The 15,771-nt window shown below is 60.6% G+C and overlaps 2 protein-coding genes across 4 annotated transcripts in view; one reads left to right on the forward strand and one right to left on the reverse strand.

Annotated features, from left to right (window-relative positions):
* GRN (granulin precursor) overlaps nucleotides 1–5,115 on the forward strand; it is a 7,852-nt gene extending 2,737 nt beyond the window's left edge. For 2 of the 3 annotated variants that reach the window (XM_017516088.2, XM_017516089.2), the window contains exons 2-13: nucleotides 1,200–1,344; nucleotides 1,468–1,593; nucleotides 1,709–1,793; nucleotides 2,254–2,366; nucleotides 2,469–2,604; nucleotides 2,717–2,826; nucleotides 3,062–3,194; nucleotides 3,381–3,478; nucleotides 3,566–3,811; nucleotides 4,028–4,261; nucleotides 4,352–4,582; nucleotides 4,672–5,115. In XM_017516088.2, coding sequence (XP_017371577.1) covers nucleotides 1,207–1,344; nucleotides 1,468–1,593; nucleotides 1,709–1,793; nucleotides 2,254–2,366; nucleotides 2,469–2,604; nucleotides 2,717–2,826; nucleotides 3,062–3,194; nucleotides 3,381–3,478; nucleotides 3,566–3,811; nucleotides 4,028–4,261; nucleotides 4,352–4,582; nucleotides 4,672–4,809 — 1,788 coding nt within the window. In that variant the 5' untranslated portion in view covers nucleotides 1,200–1,206 and the 3' untranslated portion in view covers nucleotides 4,810–5,115. The remainder of the gene's footprint in view (nucleotides 1–1,199; nucleotides 1,345–1,467; nucleotides 1,594–1,708; nucleotides 1,794–2,253; nucleotides 2,367–2,468; nucleotides 2,605–2,716; nucleotides 2,827–3,061; nucleotides 3,195–3,380; nucleotides 3,479–3,565; nucleotides 3,812–4,027; nucleotides 4,262–4,351; nucleotides 4,583–4,671) is intronic. The other variant, XM_017516090.1, reaches the window with a different exon arrangement.
* A 107-nt stretch (nucleotides 5,116–5,222) lies between these two features.
* FAM171A2 (family with sequence similarity 171 member A2) lies at nucleotides 5,223–15,450 on the reverse strand. Its single transcript, XM_017516087.2, has 8 exons — nucleotides 15,210–15,450; nucleotides 11,573–11,800; nucleotides 11,248–11,340; nucleotides 8,429–8,587; nucleotides 8,172–8,351; nucleotides 7,957–8,073; nucleotides 7,715–7,841; nucleotides 5,223–7,193 (listed from the first exon to the last, which is right to left on the reverse strand). The coding sequence occupies exons 1-8, from the start codon at nucleotides 15,325–15,327 to the stop codon at nucleotides 5,735–5,737; spliced, it is 2,481 nt and encodes an 826-aa protein (XP_017371576.1). The 5' UTR covers nucleotides 15,328–15,450; the 3' UTR covers nucleotides 5,223–5,734.
* Nucleotides 15,451–15,771: the final 321 nt, after the last annotated feature.

The raw sequence follows: 15,771 nt of genomic DNA on the forward strand, positions 1-15,771 counted from the left end.
AAAAAAAAAAAAAGTGAGCAGGTGTGGTGGCACGCACCCGAAGTCCCAGCTACTTGGGAGGCTGAGGTGGGGGGTTGCTTGATCCCAGGAGTTTGAGTCCAGCCTGGGTAACATAGCAATACCTCATCTCTAAAATAAAAGTAAAGATGTTAATTACTACTTTGGATGGTCATTGCACAGAAATAAAATATGGAGAGTCTTGTAACTAACTGGCTTAGGAGCCAATTACAAGACGGTTGTCACTCCTTCAGGCTGCATAACCTCTCTGGCCACCCCCCTGAGCTAGCTGGGCTAGCTGAGCCTGGGAGAAGAGTTGTTTAGGAAGTGAAAGGCTGCTCCCCACAGAGACTCAAAGCTCAGTTCCTCCTGGTGACTCAGATGGGCAGCCCAGTGGGCACACATGGTCTCTCTCCACATGTGGCTGAGTTTCACTTCCAGAATAGAGGGAGAGGCAGGGGTGGGGGTTAGCATGCTTGGGGAATCTCAGAGGGCCCTAGAGGTGTGGGGGACCCTCAGAACACAGGTGTCTCAAAGGCGGACCTATCCTCTGTGTCCCCTTCCCTGGGTGAGGAGGGGACATTAATGGCAGGTGGTGACTGGCCTCTGGGGAGGGCAGCCCAGACTCCGCTGGCCACCATACTTCCTTTTTCACAACCTTCTCACCCCTGTGGTTTCTCATGTCCTCATGTGGCCACTTCCCGCAAGCCTTAGTGGGGTGCAGGTATGAACATGGTGTCAGGCAAGGAGGCATCTGGAGGGGAACCCTGGTTTTTTTCTGGGGGGACTCCCTCCCTGTACTCTAGCCCTGTCCTCTCCCATGGCTACCGATGCCTTCCCCTCACCTCAGAGATATCCCACATCTGCACAGATCAGACCCACAAAAATCACATCTTTCTAACTCGTAAGCCTGCCCAGCGAGGCCCAGTTGTTAAATCATGTGTTGGGGATTCGGACGCACATGTATACACATCAGCATTCATGCTCACGGGTCCACAGGCGCTGGGGCAGGTCACACACAGGGCGTTGTAGTCAGCTGACTCAGCCCCTGCAGCTTTTTGCCTGCCTGGACAGGGAGGTGTCGAGGAGGCTGAGGCAGTCCCAGGCCAGGACCTTGGCCTGGGGCTGGGGGACTGAGTGGCTTCAGAATCAAGGGTGGCACGGGCTTAAGCAGTTGCCAGATGCTCCTTGGTACTTTGCAGGCAGACCATGTGGACCCTGGTGAGCTGGGTGGCCTTAACAGCAGGGCTGGTGGCTGGAACTTGGTGCCCAGATGGTCAGTTCTGCCCTGTGGCCTGCTGCCTGGACCCCGGAGGAGCCAGCTACAGCTGCTGCAGTCCCCTTCTGGTGAGCGCCCCTCAGCCTAGGCAAGAGCTGGCAGCCTGGGTTTTCCCAAAGGGTCATCTTGGATTGGCCAGAGGAGGATGCCAGGCACCAGTCTGTGGTTTATCATCTCCCCTGTCTTTCCAGGACAAATGGCCCACAACACTGAGCAGGCCTCTGGGTGGCCCCTGCCAGGTTGATGCCCACTGCTCTGCCGGCCACTCTTGCCTCCTCACTGTCTCAGGGACTTCCAGTTGCTGCCCCTTCCCAGAGGTAAGCGTGCCATCAGCCCGATGGAGGGACTCACGTCTGCATTTATGCTTTTCCTGCATTCTCCCACCTGCAGATAAAAGGGCCTTGCTAATGCAGGCTTCTCTGTGTCCCACAGGCCGTGGCATGCGGGGATGGCCATCACTGCTGCCCACGGGGCTTCCACTGCAGTGCAGACGGGCAATCCTGCTTCCAAAGATCAGGTGCAGCCAGGGTGCGGGTGCAGGGCAGACAGACGGGCAGCATGTAGAGCCTGGAACCCAGGCTGGCTGGATAGCCCTGATTCCTGCCCTCGTGCCTTCATTCATGTGGCATCTGTACTAAGCCACACCCCTGCTGCGGATAGAGGGGCAGCACTGGGGATAGGAGGGGCAGGAGAAAGTACAAGACTCCAGGCCCAGGCGTGGGGGTGCGGGAGGTTGTGCTGGGCCGGTCTAATGCCAACATGGTCAATGGATGCCCCTGCCCCATGCCATCTTGCTGAGGGAGGGGCTGGATCATGAGGAGGGTGAGTTAGGCATGCTTAGGAGATCACTGAGCCCTAGTGTCACCCCCAAGCCCCAGTAGCTGGGCCTGCAGACTCTGGTGCCACTAGCTCTTGCGTGACGGGGGAGTCACCTTCCCCAAGTGGATTGGTAGAATCCTGGGTCATCTGGTCCACAGGTAACAACTCCGTGGGTGCCGTCCAGTGCCCTGATAGCCAGTTCGAATGCCCTGACTCCTCCACATGCTGCATTATGGTTGATGGCTCCTGGGGGTGCTGTCCCATGCCCCAGGTACAAATCTGGGGAGATGGGGGTATGTGGAGGGAGGTAGGGGCAGAGGGTGGCGGCTAGGGGCACGGGGGTGAAGACAGAGTCAGGACTATCTTTCCTCAGGCTTCCTGCTGTGAAGACAGGGTGCACTGCTGTCCGCATGGTGCCTCCTGCGACCTGGTTCACATCCGTTGCATCACACCCACGGGCACCCATCCTCTGGCAAAGAAGATCCCTGCACAGAGGACTAATAGGGCAGGTGAGGAAGTGGGAGAGCATCAGGTTGGGGCTGGGGCGGCATCTCACTGACTCCAAGTGTGGGAAAAAGTTCCGTCCACCCTGGGTGCCCCTCATGCTTGCTCCTCTTCCAGTGGCTTTGTCCAGCTTGGTCATGTGTCCGGATGCACAATCCCATTGCCCTGATGGTTCTACCTGCTGTGAGCTGCCCAGTGGGAAGTATGGCTGCTGCCCAATGCCCAATGTGAGTGAGGGGATGGAGCCAGCTTGGCTGTGTGCCCCCAGCCACCTGGCCCTGCCATGCACCTTATAGGGTCTCTGGGGCCTGGGGCTGGCTGGCTGCTTGCTGGGAGCCTGGCTGATCCTGGACTCATGCCACCCCCTAGTGGGGGATTGGAGCAGTGCCAGCCATCAGGCTGGCTGCTCCCTGTGCGCTACTGAGCCTGGAAGTGACAAAAACCCACCCCTGTCCCACTCAGGCCACCTGCTGCTCCGACCACCTGCACTGTTGCCCCCAAAACAGTGTGTGTGACCTGATCCAGAATAAGTGCCTCTCCAAGGAGCACGCTACGGACCTCCTCACCAAGCTGCCTGCACACACAAGTATCAGAGGCAGGCACAGATTCAGGGGTGGGGCCCCTTTCCTCCGTTTTGGGCCTGGCAGTAAGATCACTGCATGATGGTGTAAATGGTACCCTCCATCTTCAATACCTGGTTCCAGCTGTGGAGCTGGCAAAGTGTGGATACCCCTGAGGGTCCCCAGTGCCACTTCTGACCTGTCCTCTGTCTTCCTCACAGTGGGTGATGTGAAATGTGACACGGAGGTGAGCTGCCCAGATGGTTACACCTGCTGCCGCCTACAGTCGGGGGCCTGGGGCTGCTGCCCTTTTACGCAGGTACTCAGGGGTGGTGGTTGGGTGAGCTGAGCACTGTGGCAGCCAGCTGGACCCCAGTGCCCACTGGCCCTTCCCTATCCGCCCTAGGCTGTGTGCTGTGAGGACCACATACACTGCTGCCCCTCAGGATTTACGTGTGACACACAGAAGGGTACCTGTGAACAGGGGACCCATCAGGTACCCTGGATGGAGAAGGCCCCGGCTCACCTCAGCCTGCCGGACCCACAAGCCTTGAAGAGAGATGTCCCCTGTGATAACGTCACCAGCTGTCCCCCCTCCAATACCTGCTGCCAACTCATGTCTGGAGAGTGGGGCTGCTGTCCAGCCCCAGAGGTACATGGGAGGGGACAGCACCTTGGCCTGGGCAGGTGGTGGCCAGACTCCTATTGCTTTCTGCCCTCTGCTTCACCCATAGGTGGCACCCAGCTCTGTCAGATTCATCCCCAGCCGGAGGCGCTATGAGCAGGAGAGGCAGGCTGGAGGAGGTAGGGGCTCGGCACTGTGCCCCACATGTCGCTACCTAGAACGGCCTTTTCTGCCCATCCCCAGGCTGTCTGCTGCTCGGACCACCAGCACTGCTGCCCCCAGGGCTATACGTGTGTCGCCGAGGGGCGGTGTCAGCGGGGACCCAAGATCGTGGCTGGGCTGGAGAAGATGCCTGCCCGCCAGGCTTCCGGATCCCACCCCAGAGACATCGGCTGCGACCAGCACACCAGCTGTCCAGTTGGGCAGACCTGCTGCCCGAGCCTGGGCGGGGGCTGGGCCTGCTGCCAGCTGCCCCATGTGAGTGCCTCCCTGCCTGCCCCTGGGTAAGGGCGCTAAACCCGGCGAAGGGACGGAACGTAATGCCATTCTGCACCCCCTCCCCACCAGGCTGTGTGCTGTGAGGATCGCCAGCACTGCTGCCCAGCTGGCTACACCTGCAACGTGAAGGCCCGATCCTGTGAGAAGGAAGCGGTCTCTGCCCAGCCTGCCACCTTCCTGGCCCGTGGCCCTCACGTGGGCATGAGGGACGTCGAATGTGGGGCAGGGCACTTCTGCCATGATGACCAGACCTGCTGCCGAGACAGCCAAGGGGGCTGGGCCTGCTGTCCCTACCGCCAGGTCAGTGCCACCCCCCACCGTGGGGCTGGGTATGGCCAGGGACCTGGTCCCGCCATGTCCAACCCTCTCGTCCCCCTCTGACCATCCAGGGCGTCTGTTGTGCCGATCAGCGCCACTGCTGTCCTGCCGGCTTCCGCTGCTCAGCCAAGGGCACCAAGTGTTTGCGCAGGGAGACCCTGCGCTGGGACACCCCTTTGAGGGACCCAGCCTTGAGACAGCTGCTGTGAGGGACAGGACTGAAGACTCTGCAGCCCTCGGGACCCCACTTGGAGGGTGCCCTCTGCTCAGGCCTCCCTAGCTCCTCTCCCCAACCAAATTCTCCCTGGCCCCCATTCTGAACTCCCCATCACCATGGGAGGTGGGGCCTCAATCTAAAGCCTTGCCTGTCAGAAGGGGGTTGGGGCAAAAGCCACATTACAAGCTGCCATCCTCTCCCCGTTTCTGTGGACCCTGTGGCCAGGTGCTTTTCCCTATCCACAGGGGTGTGTGTGCGCGCGCGCGCGCGTTCCAATAAAGTTTGTACACTTTCTTAACAGCGTGTGATTTGCCGCCCTGCCTGCCCTCCCCAGGGCCCCAGAGCAAGAGTTCGCTCCACTGTCAGCACTCCCCTCCCCTTCCCCACAGAAAGACACACACGGCCTTAACCTCACCAGTTTATATTTGCTGCTGCCCACAACGGCCATATCACATTACCCCCTAGTCCCCAGAGCTGCCCCAGCCACCAGCCCTGTGACATCGTAGCCCAGAGGTGGGCTAGTCAGCAAGCAGCACTCCCTCCCCTCCCAGGGGGCCATAGAGAATGCCCCCTTCCTTCCCAGCCCTCACACTAGTAGCTGAGGCTGGGTCACCCCTCCAGCTTTCCCACAATAGAGCTTTCTATATACAGCCACGCTACACAGGCACTGCTTCCCCCCAGCCCTCCTCCCCGGCACCTCCCCGTGGGGGCTGGACCCCCCTCCTCCCCGGCTTGGAGGCAGACACAGGGTCCCTTGTAAGACACAACCCGGCACCTACCACGGAACGGCTCCGAGGCCCCTGGGTCCCTCTCCGGCCTACGGCTGGGGGCAACGCATCAGGGCCCCGCAGGCCCCCAGGGCGCGCACCCCGGGTGCGGGCCCGCGCAGGAGGGGCGGTGCCAGGCCCGGCGCGGGCCTACTTGACATTGAACACCATCAGCGGCCGCTCCTCCCGCCGCTGCCACGGGCTCTTCTTGTCTCCCGCCTCGTCGCCCACCTCCGCCCCCAGCTCGTCCTCCGGGCTGGTGAGCGAGTCGCGCCGCAGCTCGCTGGCGCTGCTGCGGGAGCTGTCCCCGCGGCTGCGGCCCCGCCCCCGGGGTACCGTGGCTGCCCGTCCCTCGGGCGCCGCCACCTCGTCCAGCAGCGGCGTCAGTGAGTTGTCTTCGGGAGAGCAGAGGCCCGTGCGACTCTCGCTGCTGCTGGGCTCCGTGTCTTCGCTGAGCGCCAGGCGCGGGGGCGCGGGCGGGGGCGGCGGCGCGGCGGGCGGGGCGCGCTCCCGTTCCTCCCTCGGGGGCCGGCGGCGCGCGGGCCGCGCCTCGTGCACGTCGACGCCTGAGTCCAGGCTGGCGTCGGTGCTGCGGCCCCCGCCGCCCGCCTGCAGGTCGATGTAAGAGTGACGCACTTGCGAGTTGGAGCGCCCGTCGAGGGACACGAACCAGGCTCGCGGGTGCGGCTTGACGCCCAGTTCCAGCAGCTTCTTCTCGGTCAGCGCCTGCAGCTCCCCGTTGAGCTGCGCCATGGTGGATTCGTTGAACAGCACCGGGATGGTGACCGAGCCGCTGACGGGCGCTGCGCGCCCGCCCCCCCAGCCCTCGCTGCCGCCCCCGCCGCCCTCGCCCCCCGCGCCCGGGTGGCCCTGCATCTGCGGGCGCTGGGGGTCAGGCTGGGGAAAAGCGCGCGCCGGGCCGGGGGCCGCGCCCTCAGGCGGGGCCGGCTCGTCGCCCACGCCCGCGGCGCCCGCCTCGCCGCCGAGGCGCACGTAGTGCGCGGGGATCACCAGTGTGGGCATGACGTTGCGGTAGACGTTGTCCTTGAGGTGGTCGATGGAGCCGCAGAAGATCAGCTGCCCCGCCTGGCCCAGCGACGGCGGCCGCGCCAGCTGGTCCACCGACTGCGACAGCAGGAAGTCGGGGGTCTTGCTCTCGGCCGCCCCCTTGTGGCCCAGGTAGTGGTCGAAGGGCGGCGGCGGCGAGGGCGGCTCGTGCAGGAAAGCTGCGGCCCCCGAGGGCCCCCGCCGATACTCCTCCAGGCCGGGCTCCAGCCCGCCAGGGCCCTCGGCCGAGCGCACGCCCTTAAGCCCAGCGCTCTCGCCCCCACGGGCACTCGAAGGCTCGGCGGCCGGGCGGCTGGCAGAGCGCGGCTTGGCGCGGAAGAAGTCGTCCCGGGAGGAGGCCAAGTCCCGGGAGCTGGAGAAGGCCGAGTGGAGGGGGCCTGGAGGCGGAGCCTCGGGGTCCCCCGACGGGGCGGGCTCCAGGGGTCCCCCACAGATGAGGTGGAGCTGGGACATCGAGGTGGCCTGGTCTCGTTTGTTACCGTCTGAGGGCCCCGCTAGCTGCAGCTTGCGGTGCTGTTGCCTCGGCTTCAGGCAGCGCCTCCTGGAAGAGAGGGAGCAGAAGGGGCCTCTCAGGAAAGGGTGAGGGCCAGAGCAGGCCTCGAACCCCCTCAGATACAAGACAAGGGATGAATATATTGGAAGAGGTGGGGAGAGTGCCTGGGTGCTCAGGAGAGATGGCAGGGAGCCGTGTCCATTTGGGGTTCCCCTGGACGTAAACTCTGCACTCCTTTGCATGTAGGACGTGCTGTGAGAACCGGGAGGAGCACAGAAGCCGTCTGTGGGTGTGTCCGGCCTGGAGTCCTCTGGGAGTGAGAGCAGGGCTGGTAGGGGCAGTGGCAGATCTCTCTGGAGGGTCCCTGCCTCCCCTCCCACCTCCCCGCTGTCTTCAGCCACCAGCACCAGCCCTTCAGGTCCTTCATGTGCGCAGGAAGTTATCCTGTCTGCCCTTGGAGGACCAGAAGTGGATTTTATGCATTTTGGGAGCCCCAGGGCCCTGTGCAGGTACAGGCCTCAGTCAGAGGAAAGGAGAAGAGAGGAAGGTGGGGGAAGCCTGGTGCTCACCGGCAATAGTAGATGAGCAGACAGAGCAGGATGAGCACCAGCAGGGCCAGGGCTGCCAGGATGGTGAGCAGGAAGATGGTGTGGTAGGTGCCAATGTCCTGGATGCCCGACGTGATGGTGACCAGCCCTGTGCCAGGTGAGGGCTTAGCGTCCAGGTGTGGATGTCCTTCCTGCCTTTCAGAAGTCCAGTCTCCCAGGCCCCTCCCCCATGGCTTGTACCCCCACTGCCCCACCACTCTTACCAGCCGTGGGGGAGGCCATGGCGGCCACCCAGTACCCCAGCTGGGGGGAGACGAAGGTCCAGTAGAGCTGCCGGCCTTCCTTCCGGATTACACCAGTGCCATTGCGCACCCACAGCCCTGGGAGAGGTAGGGGTTTTGTCACACTTGAATCCCTCCCACTCAGGTCCCACTTTCTGCCCTCAGCTCCATCACCTGCAACCCCCTGAGGCACTTACCACTCTTGGGGTCGAATCTCCAGGCTGGAATGCTGGTGCCCACGGTCAGGGCACGAGTCTCGGAGGGCATGGGCAGGGACAGGTGAATGGGGCCTGAGAGTGGCACCTCTGTCCCATTACCTGTCAGCAGGTGCACGCTCACAGCAGCCAGGGGCATCAGCTCCAGCCAGGAGCCATTGCCTGAAGGATGAGGGCACAGGGCTGAGGGCTGATCCTGAGCCCAGGGAGACCCCGTCCACGTTGGGCACCCAGGTTACCTGAGCTGGAGGCCTCAGTGCCCAGGAAGGCAGGGAAAGCCCGCATTTCCTGCTGGGTGCTGGCAGGTGTGAGCGAGGCCCAGAGCTGGCTGTAGGTGGAGCTGACAGGCAGGCGGGCAGCCCGGCGCTGGAACTGCACCAAGGGTTGGGAGCGGGCCCCTGGAGGGAGAGAGGGGCTGCAGTGGCCTGACTAGGGACAGGGATCCTCAGGGACCAGAGCAGAAAGCCAGTATCCAAGGAGAAGAGGGACACTGGGTCAGGCCACTTCGGAAGGCCAGGGAGGGAGATGCCTTGGGGAGAAAGCTGGGCAGTCATAGAATGTTCACTTGCAAGGGACATGGACCTGAAATCTCTGTGTGACCCTGAGCAATTTACTTGTTTTCTTAGAAAGTTTCCTTACAGAACCTATAAAATGATGCGATCCAGATGCTCATACAGTATGGTCTGCTATGTGGCAGGCACCAGGTTAGACACTGGGGGCCCAAAGATGATTGACAGAATTCCCTGCCCTCAAGTTCACAGCCTAGTGGGGTGCTTCCTTTAGGGTACCCACTGGAACTGTCTGCTGTGATGGGAATGTTCTCTAGCTGTGCTGCCCATTATGGTACCCACTGGACTCACGTGGCTGTTAAGCTTTTGAAATGTGGCTAGTGTGACTAAGGAACTGAATTTTTAATGCTTAAAAACTTCATGAGGCCAGGAGTGGTGGCTCACACCTGTAATTCCGGCACTTTGGGAGGCCGAGGTGGGCTGATCATCTGAGGTCAGGAGTTCGAGACCAGCCTGACCAACATGGAGAAACTCTGTCTTTACCAAAAAGTACAAAATGAGCCAGGCGCAGTGGCACATGCCTGTAATCCAAGCTACTAGGGAGGCCGAGGCAGAATCGCTTGAACCCAGGAAGTGGAGGTTGCGGTGAGCCGAGATTGTGCCATTGCACTCCAGCCTGGGCAACGGGTGAAACTCCATCTCAAAAAAAAAATTAATTTTAATTTACTTTAATTTAATATGTAGATAGTGGCTACTGGAGTAGACAGTTTAGGTTGTGTGTGTGTGTGGTGGGGTGGAGGGGACAGACATATAAACAATTCCAATACCATATGGCCACAGCTAACATTTATTAGGCTTTAAGCTATGCTGGGCACTGTTCTAAGCAGGTTACCTATATTAACCCCTTCAGTTAGGAAAATAGCCCCTGAGGGAGGTGCCTTTATTATCAGCCTCGTTTTAGAGGTGCAGAAATGGAGGCAGGCAGGGGTTCAGTAGCTTGCCGGAGGTCACAATCCTCAAGCCCGGATTGAAGCCCCAGCTCCGGGGTCCATCCTTTGATGTGCCATTCCTCCTGGGTTGCTATTCAAATGGAGGGATGCAGAGGTCTAGGGGAACTGGGCTCACCCCACTCAGGGGAGGCCCTGTGGAGTCTTGCAGGATGTGGAAGACTCAGCCAGGAAAGAGGGAAAGGACAGGAGGACAGGCATGGGAAAAGCCCAGGCTCTGGAGGGCACTGTCAGCTCTGAGACGGCACCTGGGCTTTGTATTGAAAGCAGTGGGCGTCATGTGGAGACTTCAAGCTAGGGGGCCACAAAGGGTCCACTGGCATCTTAGAAACCTGCAGGGGTACTCGGAAACCTCTGGCTTGGGACCAGAGTGACAAAGATGAGCAAACAAGTAGCTCAGTGAGGCTGGGCGCGGTGGCTCATGCCTGTAATCTCAGTACTTTGGGAGGCCAAGGCAGGTGGATCACCTGAGGTCAGGCGTTCGAGACCAGCCTGGCCAACTTGGCAAAACTCCATCTAAAAATACAAAAATTAGCCAGCTGTGGTAACACGTGCCTGTAATCCCAACTACTTGGGAGGCTGAGGCAGGAGAATCACTTGAACCCAGAAAGCAGAGATTGAATGAGCCAAGATTGTGCCCCTTCAGCCTGGGTAACAGAGTGAGACTCTTACCTCAAAAAAAGAAAAGAAAAGAAAAGAAAGAGCTCAATGACAAAGGCTCAAGCTGAGACTACAAACTGGGAAGGGGTTCCTCACACTCCGAAACCCACCTTGGCTAAGTGGAATGGAGCCCCCATACCCTCACTGTCCTCTACTGCCCTGCACCCTGATGTTCCCCCCTGGCCTTCCTCCCCAGTGGAGGAGCCTCTGGTTCCCCTTCACTCCTGAGTCCACAAGGGCCGACCACTCCATTCCACAAGCTCTCACCCAGCTGGGTCCCCTCGCAGGTTAGGGCCGTCTCAGCACTGAAAGCAGCTGCCCTCCACTCCACTGTCCTGCCTTCTCTGGAACTATTTCAGGGCTTGCAATGATCTGTCTTCCTACTTGTCTGTGAATGTCCAAAGGCAAGGAGTGGGTCTTCTTCCTCACCATGGTTCCCAGCACCGGCCACAGTGCCTGGCATGGCCTTGGAGCTGAAGTAAGTTCTAGCTGAGTGAGCCTGGGGGTAGGCAAGGACTGCTGCAGGCTCGCTCTGGGCCTTGCACTTCCTGTGCACCCGGAGCACCCAGCAGGTGCGCAACAAATCCGTGTAGACCCATGAATATAAAGGTGGCAGGGGAGGTAGGAATAGATGAGAATAGAAACCACGAGAAGCCCCAATAACTATAAACATTTATTGAACACCTTCTGTACTGTTTTTGCATGTTCGATGTGATTTAATTCTCACTCCAATTTGATGATGTAGGCACTATCTTTCCACATCTTACAAATGAACAAATTATGGCTCAGAGATGTTAAGTGACTTGCTCAAGGACACCCAGCTAATATGGGAGCAGGTCGGGGGAAGGAAGAAGAGTTGGCATGGGTGAGGGGGAACCTTACCCGGAGAGCCTAGGAGGATGTGCACCAGGTCCTCATAGAGGATGAGTGTGGCTGGCCGCTCGGGGAGCAGGTAGAGGCTGACGGATGCGTACACTGTGGGAGGGGTAGCTGGTCAGCTCCAGGAAAGGCTGGTCCCCCACTCCCTGGACAGGCACCCGTTCCATCTGAGTCCCAGCGGCTTCACCCTCCCTCAGCCCCCTCTGCATACCCCAACCCAGGCCGCAGCTGCTGGAAAGCCTCCCCCACCACCCCCAAGGAAACTATTTTGGGAAGGGGCTGATGGCGGGTCAGCTGCTATCCCCACTCCACCTGCCCCTGCACTCACAGGGCAGCTTGTCAACACGCCAGGGCACAGAGTTGGTGAGAAAGCCAGGGCGGGCAGCAGTGACCAGCACCCAGGTGCCCAAGCGATAACTGAGGGGCAGGGTGGCCACGCCTTCTGAGTCTGTGGTGCCAGCCGCCAGCAGAGTCCGGTTCCCAAACACATCCACTGAGGCCCGGGCCAGGGGCACCAGCTCCCCGCTTACATACACCTGCACCTTGATCAGGATCTCTGTAGGCAAGATAGAGTGAAGGGAGTGAGGACGAGGGAGGGAGAAAGAACTGGGGGGAGCCCCAAGATCAGAGGAAGGGGCTGTGTTTGCAAGAGTCCTTGGGGCTGAGGCTAGAGAAGGCATGATCTAAGAGCCAGCATTCACAGAGCACTCACTGAAACCCATCAGCCCATGAGGGAGGTGGGACTCTTCCCACATTTCCTCGTCTAACACATGCGCTGTGTCACATTTTCCCATTTCTAAGCTCCGGCTATGCCATCATCGTAACTGGCAGCATTGTTTCCTTTCTTACTGGTACCTGAACTAATGGGGCATCTTACAGTCAGTGAGTGGTATATTAGATTCGATAAAATATGCTCTTTGTCCACTTTACAGATAAGGAAACTGAGGCTTAAGAGTTTAGATACTTGGACTACAGTTAAGTGGAGATCTGGGATCCAAACCTGGCAGTCTGCCTCTAGAAGTGGTATTCTTAACCCTGGGCCTGGAGAGAGGAGAAGGACGGGAGGGCTGGGAAAGGCTAAGTAAAGCTGGGTGCACAGGCAGAGAGGGGAAGGGTCAAGATTGAGCAGTTTGAAAGGGAGGATGGAGGCTAGGGCAGAGTTTGGGGTCTTGGGAAAAAATTGACAGGGGACACTAGGAAACTGGTCATTCCCATCATTTGTCCTTTTCCCAGAATCCTTTGCATAAGCCTATTTCCCTTCAGATTTAGGCACTCACCCCAACCCAAAGCCCAAACAAATAACTCCTGCCCCCTCCCAGCTGGTCAGCTACAGTCAATCACCATGACAACGCCCTCATTCCTCCCAGGAGATCAGGCAGGGAGCTGGGGCCCTGGCAAGGGGAAGGAGATCTGGGAGGGGGCAACCCAGGCCCAAGGGAAACTATTGTGGTGGGGGCTGGGGAGGAAAGCCCAAGTCTTTTGCTTTCCAGGGATGCCTCTGACCCCAGCCCCAGGAGAGTCTGGCCAGGCCATCAGGCAGGCATCCTGCCCTCAGATGGGGTGAGGGGGAGATTTCCCAGGCAGTCTCTCTGATCGGGGGCACCCTTTCCCTCGCAGCACAGCCCCTCACTCAAGAACACACATCTTGACCCTCCCTTCCTGCTAACAACGTGTGTCACGCTTGTGCGGACGCCTCAGTGGGGTGCCCAGGAGGCAGGTAGGGAGTGGGCTGAGTGCAGAAGGAAGAGGCTGGCACTGAGAGCAGCAGGACCTGGGGAGGTCAGGGTGCTGTGGAGACTTCGGGGAGAGAAAGACTTAAAGTGGAGCCCGACACTCAGCAGTGACAGGTGTCTTAGCTCAGGTTCCCAGTCCAACGCCACGCCTGCCCTAGGCATCCCATCCAGCTGTTCCCCTGAGTCCCCCTCCCCTCCCAGGCCAGATCCCAACCCTGCAGGGTGGGTGCACACCCTCCAGCCACTCTCACTCCGTGGTCCTCCAGGAAGCTGGCACCCCTCTACTGTTTTTTTGCCCATTTGATATGATTTAATTCTTACTTTAATTTGAATCCTATCCTTCCATGTCTTACAAATGAGTAAATTATGGCTCAGAGAGGTTAAGTGACTTGCCCAAGGGAACCCAGCTAATATGGGAGAGTGGAGGTCTGTGTGCCCATGTGGGAGAAGGGAAGAGCCTAGGAGGAGGTGCACAAGGTCCTCATCCACCCCCCCACACCACCAACCAGTAGGAATTCTGAGAAGCCAGAAGGGCCTGGCTACTCCCACCCCCATCCTAGGCTTAGGAGCAGCTGGATAGAGCAGCTGGGGAGAGGGACCCCAGTCTGAGATACGGTCATTTGAGGGAATGCCTTGGGTTCAAGAGTCAGAGCCTCAGAAGAGGGAGGAGGCTGGGGAAACAAAACTGGGGTGGGCAGGTAAGGCCTGAAGGAAGCATCTGTGCCAACCTTGGGGGTGGTGGGGAAGGGGGCAGGTGCCTAGCAGATTCCCTTCCTGCTTCCCCTCAACCTGGGCTCCCCGCCAGCTGCCCCAGAGAACCCCCTATCCTGGCTCTATTCCAGCCAATTCCCTGGGCCCTTTCCCCTGGGGTGGAGGGACTTGAAGGGGAGGGGCGTCCTAAGAAACTAGGGCTTCTTCCTGCTAAGCAAAACCTCATCTCCTCCCCTAGAGAGCTGGGGAGACTGAGGCAGAGGGCGACTCCTCCCCATTTCTCAAAGCCTGACATTCCATACGGTATCCACTGTATCCAGTATCCAGCCCTGCCTCAACCCAAGAGGAAATCCGAACTCTCCCTTCATCCGGACCCCACTTCCCTCATCCAGACTCCCCCACCCTGCTTTTACTGCCAGTTCCTTCGGGTGGGGGGTGAGGAGTGAACACTGCTTCAGGCGGAGATGGGGCCCACAGGCAGGGGAGGGAGAGCAGGAGCCGGGAGGTGGGCACAGGGCTGGAGTGGGCGGAGGCCCCTAAGCGTCCAGGCTTGCAGGTGGGGTGCGGAGTCCGGGTCTCGCTCCCCCATCCTTTCCTGCTGCAGGAGCCAGCCCCACCCCCACCTCACACACCCACCTGGGCCCGGTGTGTGGCTGGGGAGGGTCTCCTCCACTGCGAAGAAGATGTGAGATGAGGAGGGGGTGATCTGGGGGCGGGTAGAGGACAGGAGTGCCGGGAGGCCTGCTGAACGGGGACCCAGGCACCTGCCCTCCCAGCCGGCACTGCCCAAAGCCAGCCAGCTCAGCATGGCTCCCCGACCGCAAGCCTGCCATGCGCCCTGAGCTGAGAATCACAATGTACCCCCTTTTCTCAGAGCCCCACAACTGCCGCTCGTCCTCCGTCATAGGCTTACCAGCATTTATTTGGTGTACCCCAAATTCTAAACCAGGGGGACTGGCTGGGAGCTGTCAGGCCCCAGGGCGAAGAACCCCATTAGCAGCAGTCAATCCCGCCCACAGCCTCACCCACTCCCCCTTCTCCCCTCCCCCCTTCACACCCAGCTCCAGGCGCCCAGCCTCTGGTCCGGGCCTAGGGTGGCACCCGATGCGGGCGCCCCCACCCAGCCGGGGTCGGGAGCTAGGAACCCGCAGGGGGCTGCGGAGCGGGCGCCCGCCCCAGCCCGCCCCTGGGCGGGTGTCTTCGGTAGACAATGGCTCAGGCAGTAGCGCCTCGCGGACCAGAAGGGAGAAAAACAAATCGGGAGGGGGCGGTGGCGCCGAGCCTGGGGACCCTCGCGCTCCCCATTGTGTCTCCCCGAGACCCCCGCCCCAGCCAGCCTCCCTCTCCCCGCCTCCACTTTCCCCCAGAAGCGGCGACCCCAGATCGCTCAGCTCCCCCCACACGAATCCAGGGAACAGAATAGCCCCCAATTCACTAGCGTCGCGAAGTGGGGGCTTACGGGAGGGAGCCTGATCAGGGGGCGCGGGCCCGCCATCGCGGCCCCTCCCGGCGGAGACTCACCCTGCGGGCTGGGGGGCTCCGGCGGCGACTTGCCCGGAGCCCGGGAGGCGCCGCCGAGCAGCAGCCCCAGCAGCGGCAGCAGCCGCGCGAGGACGCTGGGGCCACTCGGCGGCGGCATCGCGGGGCTCGGCCGGGCCCTAGCGGTCCATGGCTCCTGCCTGGTCCCGCTCGCCCGGCCCCGCGCAGCCCCAGCTCTGCGCAGCTCCGGCTCCCGCTCCGGCTGCGGCGCCCGCTCAGCGCGATTGTCTCCGCCCGGAGCCGCCGCCGGCGCCCCCTGCTGGCGGCGCGCCACACCGCGGGGCCCCTGGCACCGCCCCCTCCAGGCAGCGCTCCGCCCACCGCCCCCCAGTACTGCCCACCTTCGGCCGACCGTGCAGCCCCGGCTCTGCGCTCCCAGACTCTGGGCTGCAAGGCAGTGTTGGGATTAGGATCCCATCATTCGGGTTCTTGGGGTTCAAGAGTCCCCAGAATTTGGTGCAAAAAATTATTTTTGCGTAGGTGGGGAGTGGCTGTTGCTTACAACACACTCTCAAGGGGCACGGTCATGAAAGTCTCAGAAAAG

This window comes from Cebus imitator, unplaced genomic scaffold (assembly GCF_001604975.1).
Source record: "Cebus imitator isolate Cc_AM_T3 unplaced genomic scaffold, Cebus_imitator-1.0 Scaffold573, whole genome shotgun sequence".
Classification (NCBI taxonomy): domain Eukaryota; kingdom Metazoa; phylum Chordata; class Mammalia; order Primates; family Cebidae; genus Cebus; species Cebus imitator.

What these genes read in the sequence shown, in the direction of transcription:
- FAM171A2 (XM_017516087.2), bottom strand. Translation starts at nt 15,327, where the DNA reads ATGCCGCCGCCGAGTGGCCCCAGCGTCCTCGCGCGGCTGCTGCCGCTG. An exon ending in GAGATTCGACCCCAAGAGTG is followed by an intron (nt 8,074 to 8,171) that starts GTAAGTGCCTCA and finishes TACCTCTCCCAG; the next exon opens with GGCTGTGGGTGCGCAATGGC. An exon ending in CATGGCCTCCCCCACGGCTG is followed by an intron (nt 7,842 to 7,956) that starts GTAAGAGTGGTG and finishes CACCTGGCACAG; the next exon opens with GGCTGGTCACCATCACGTCG.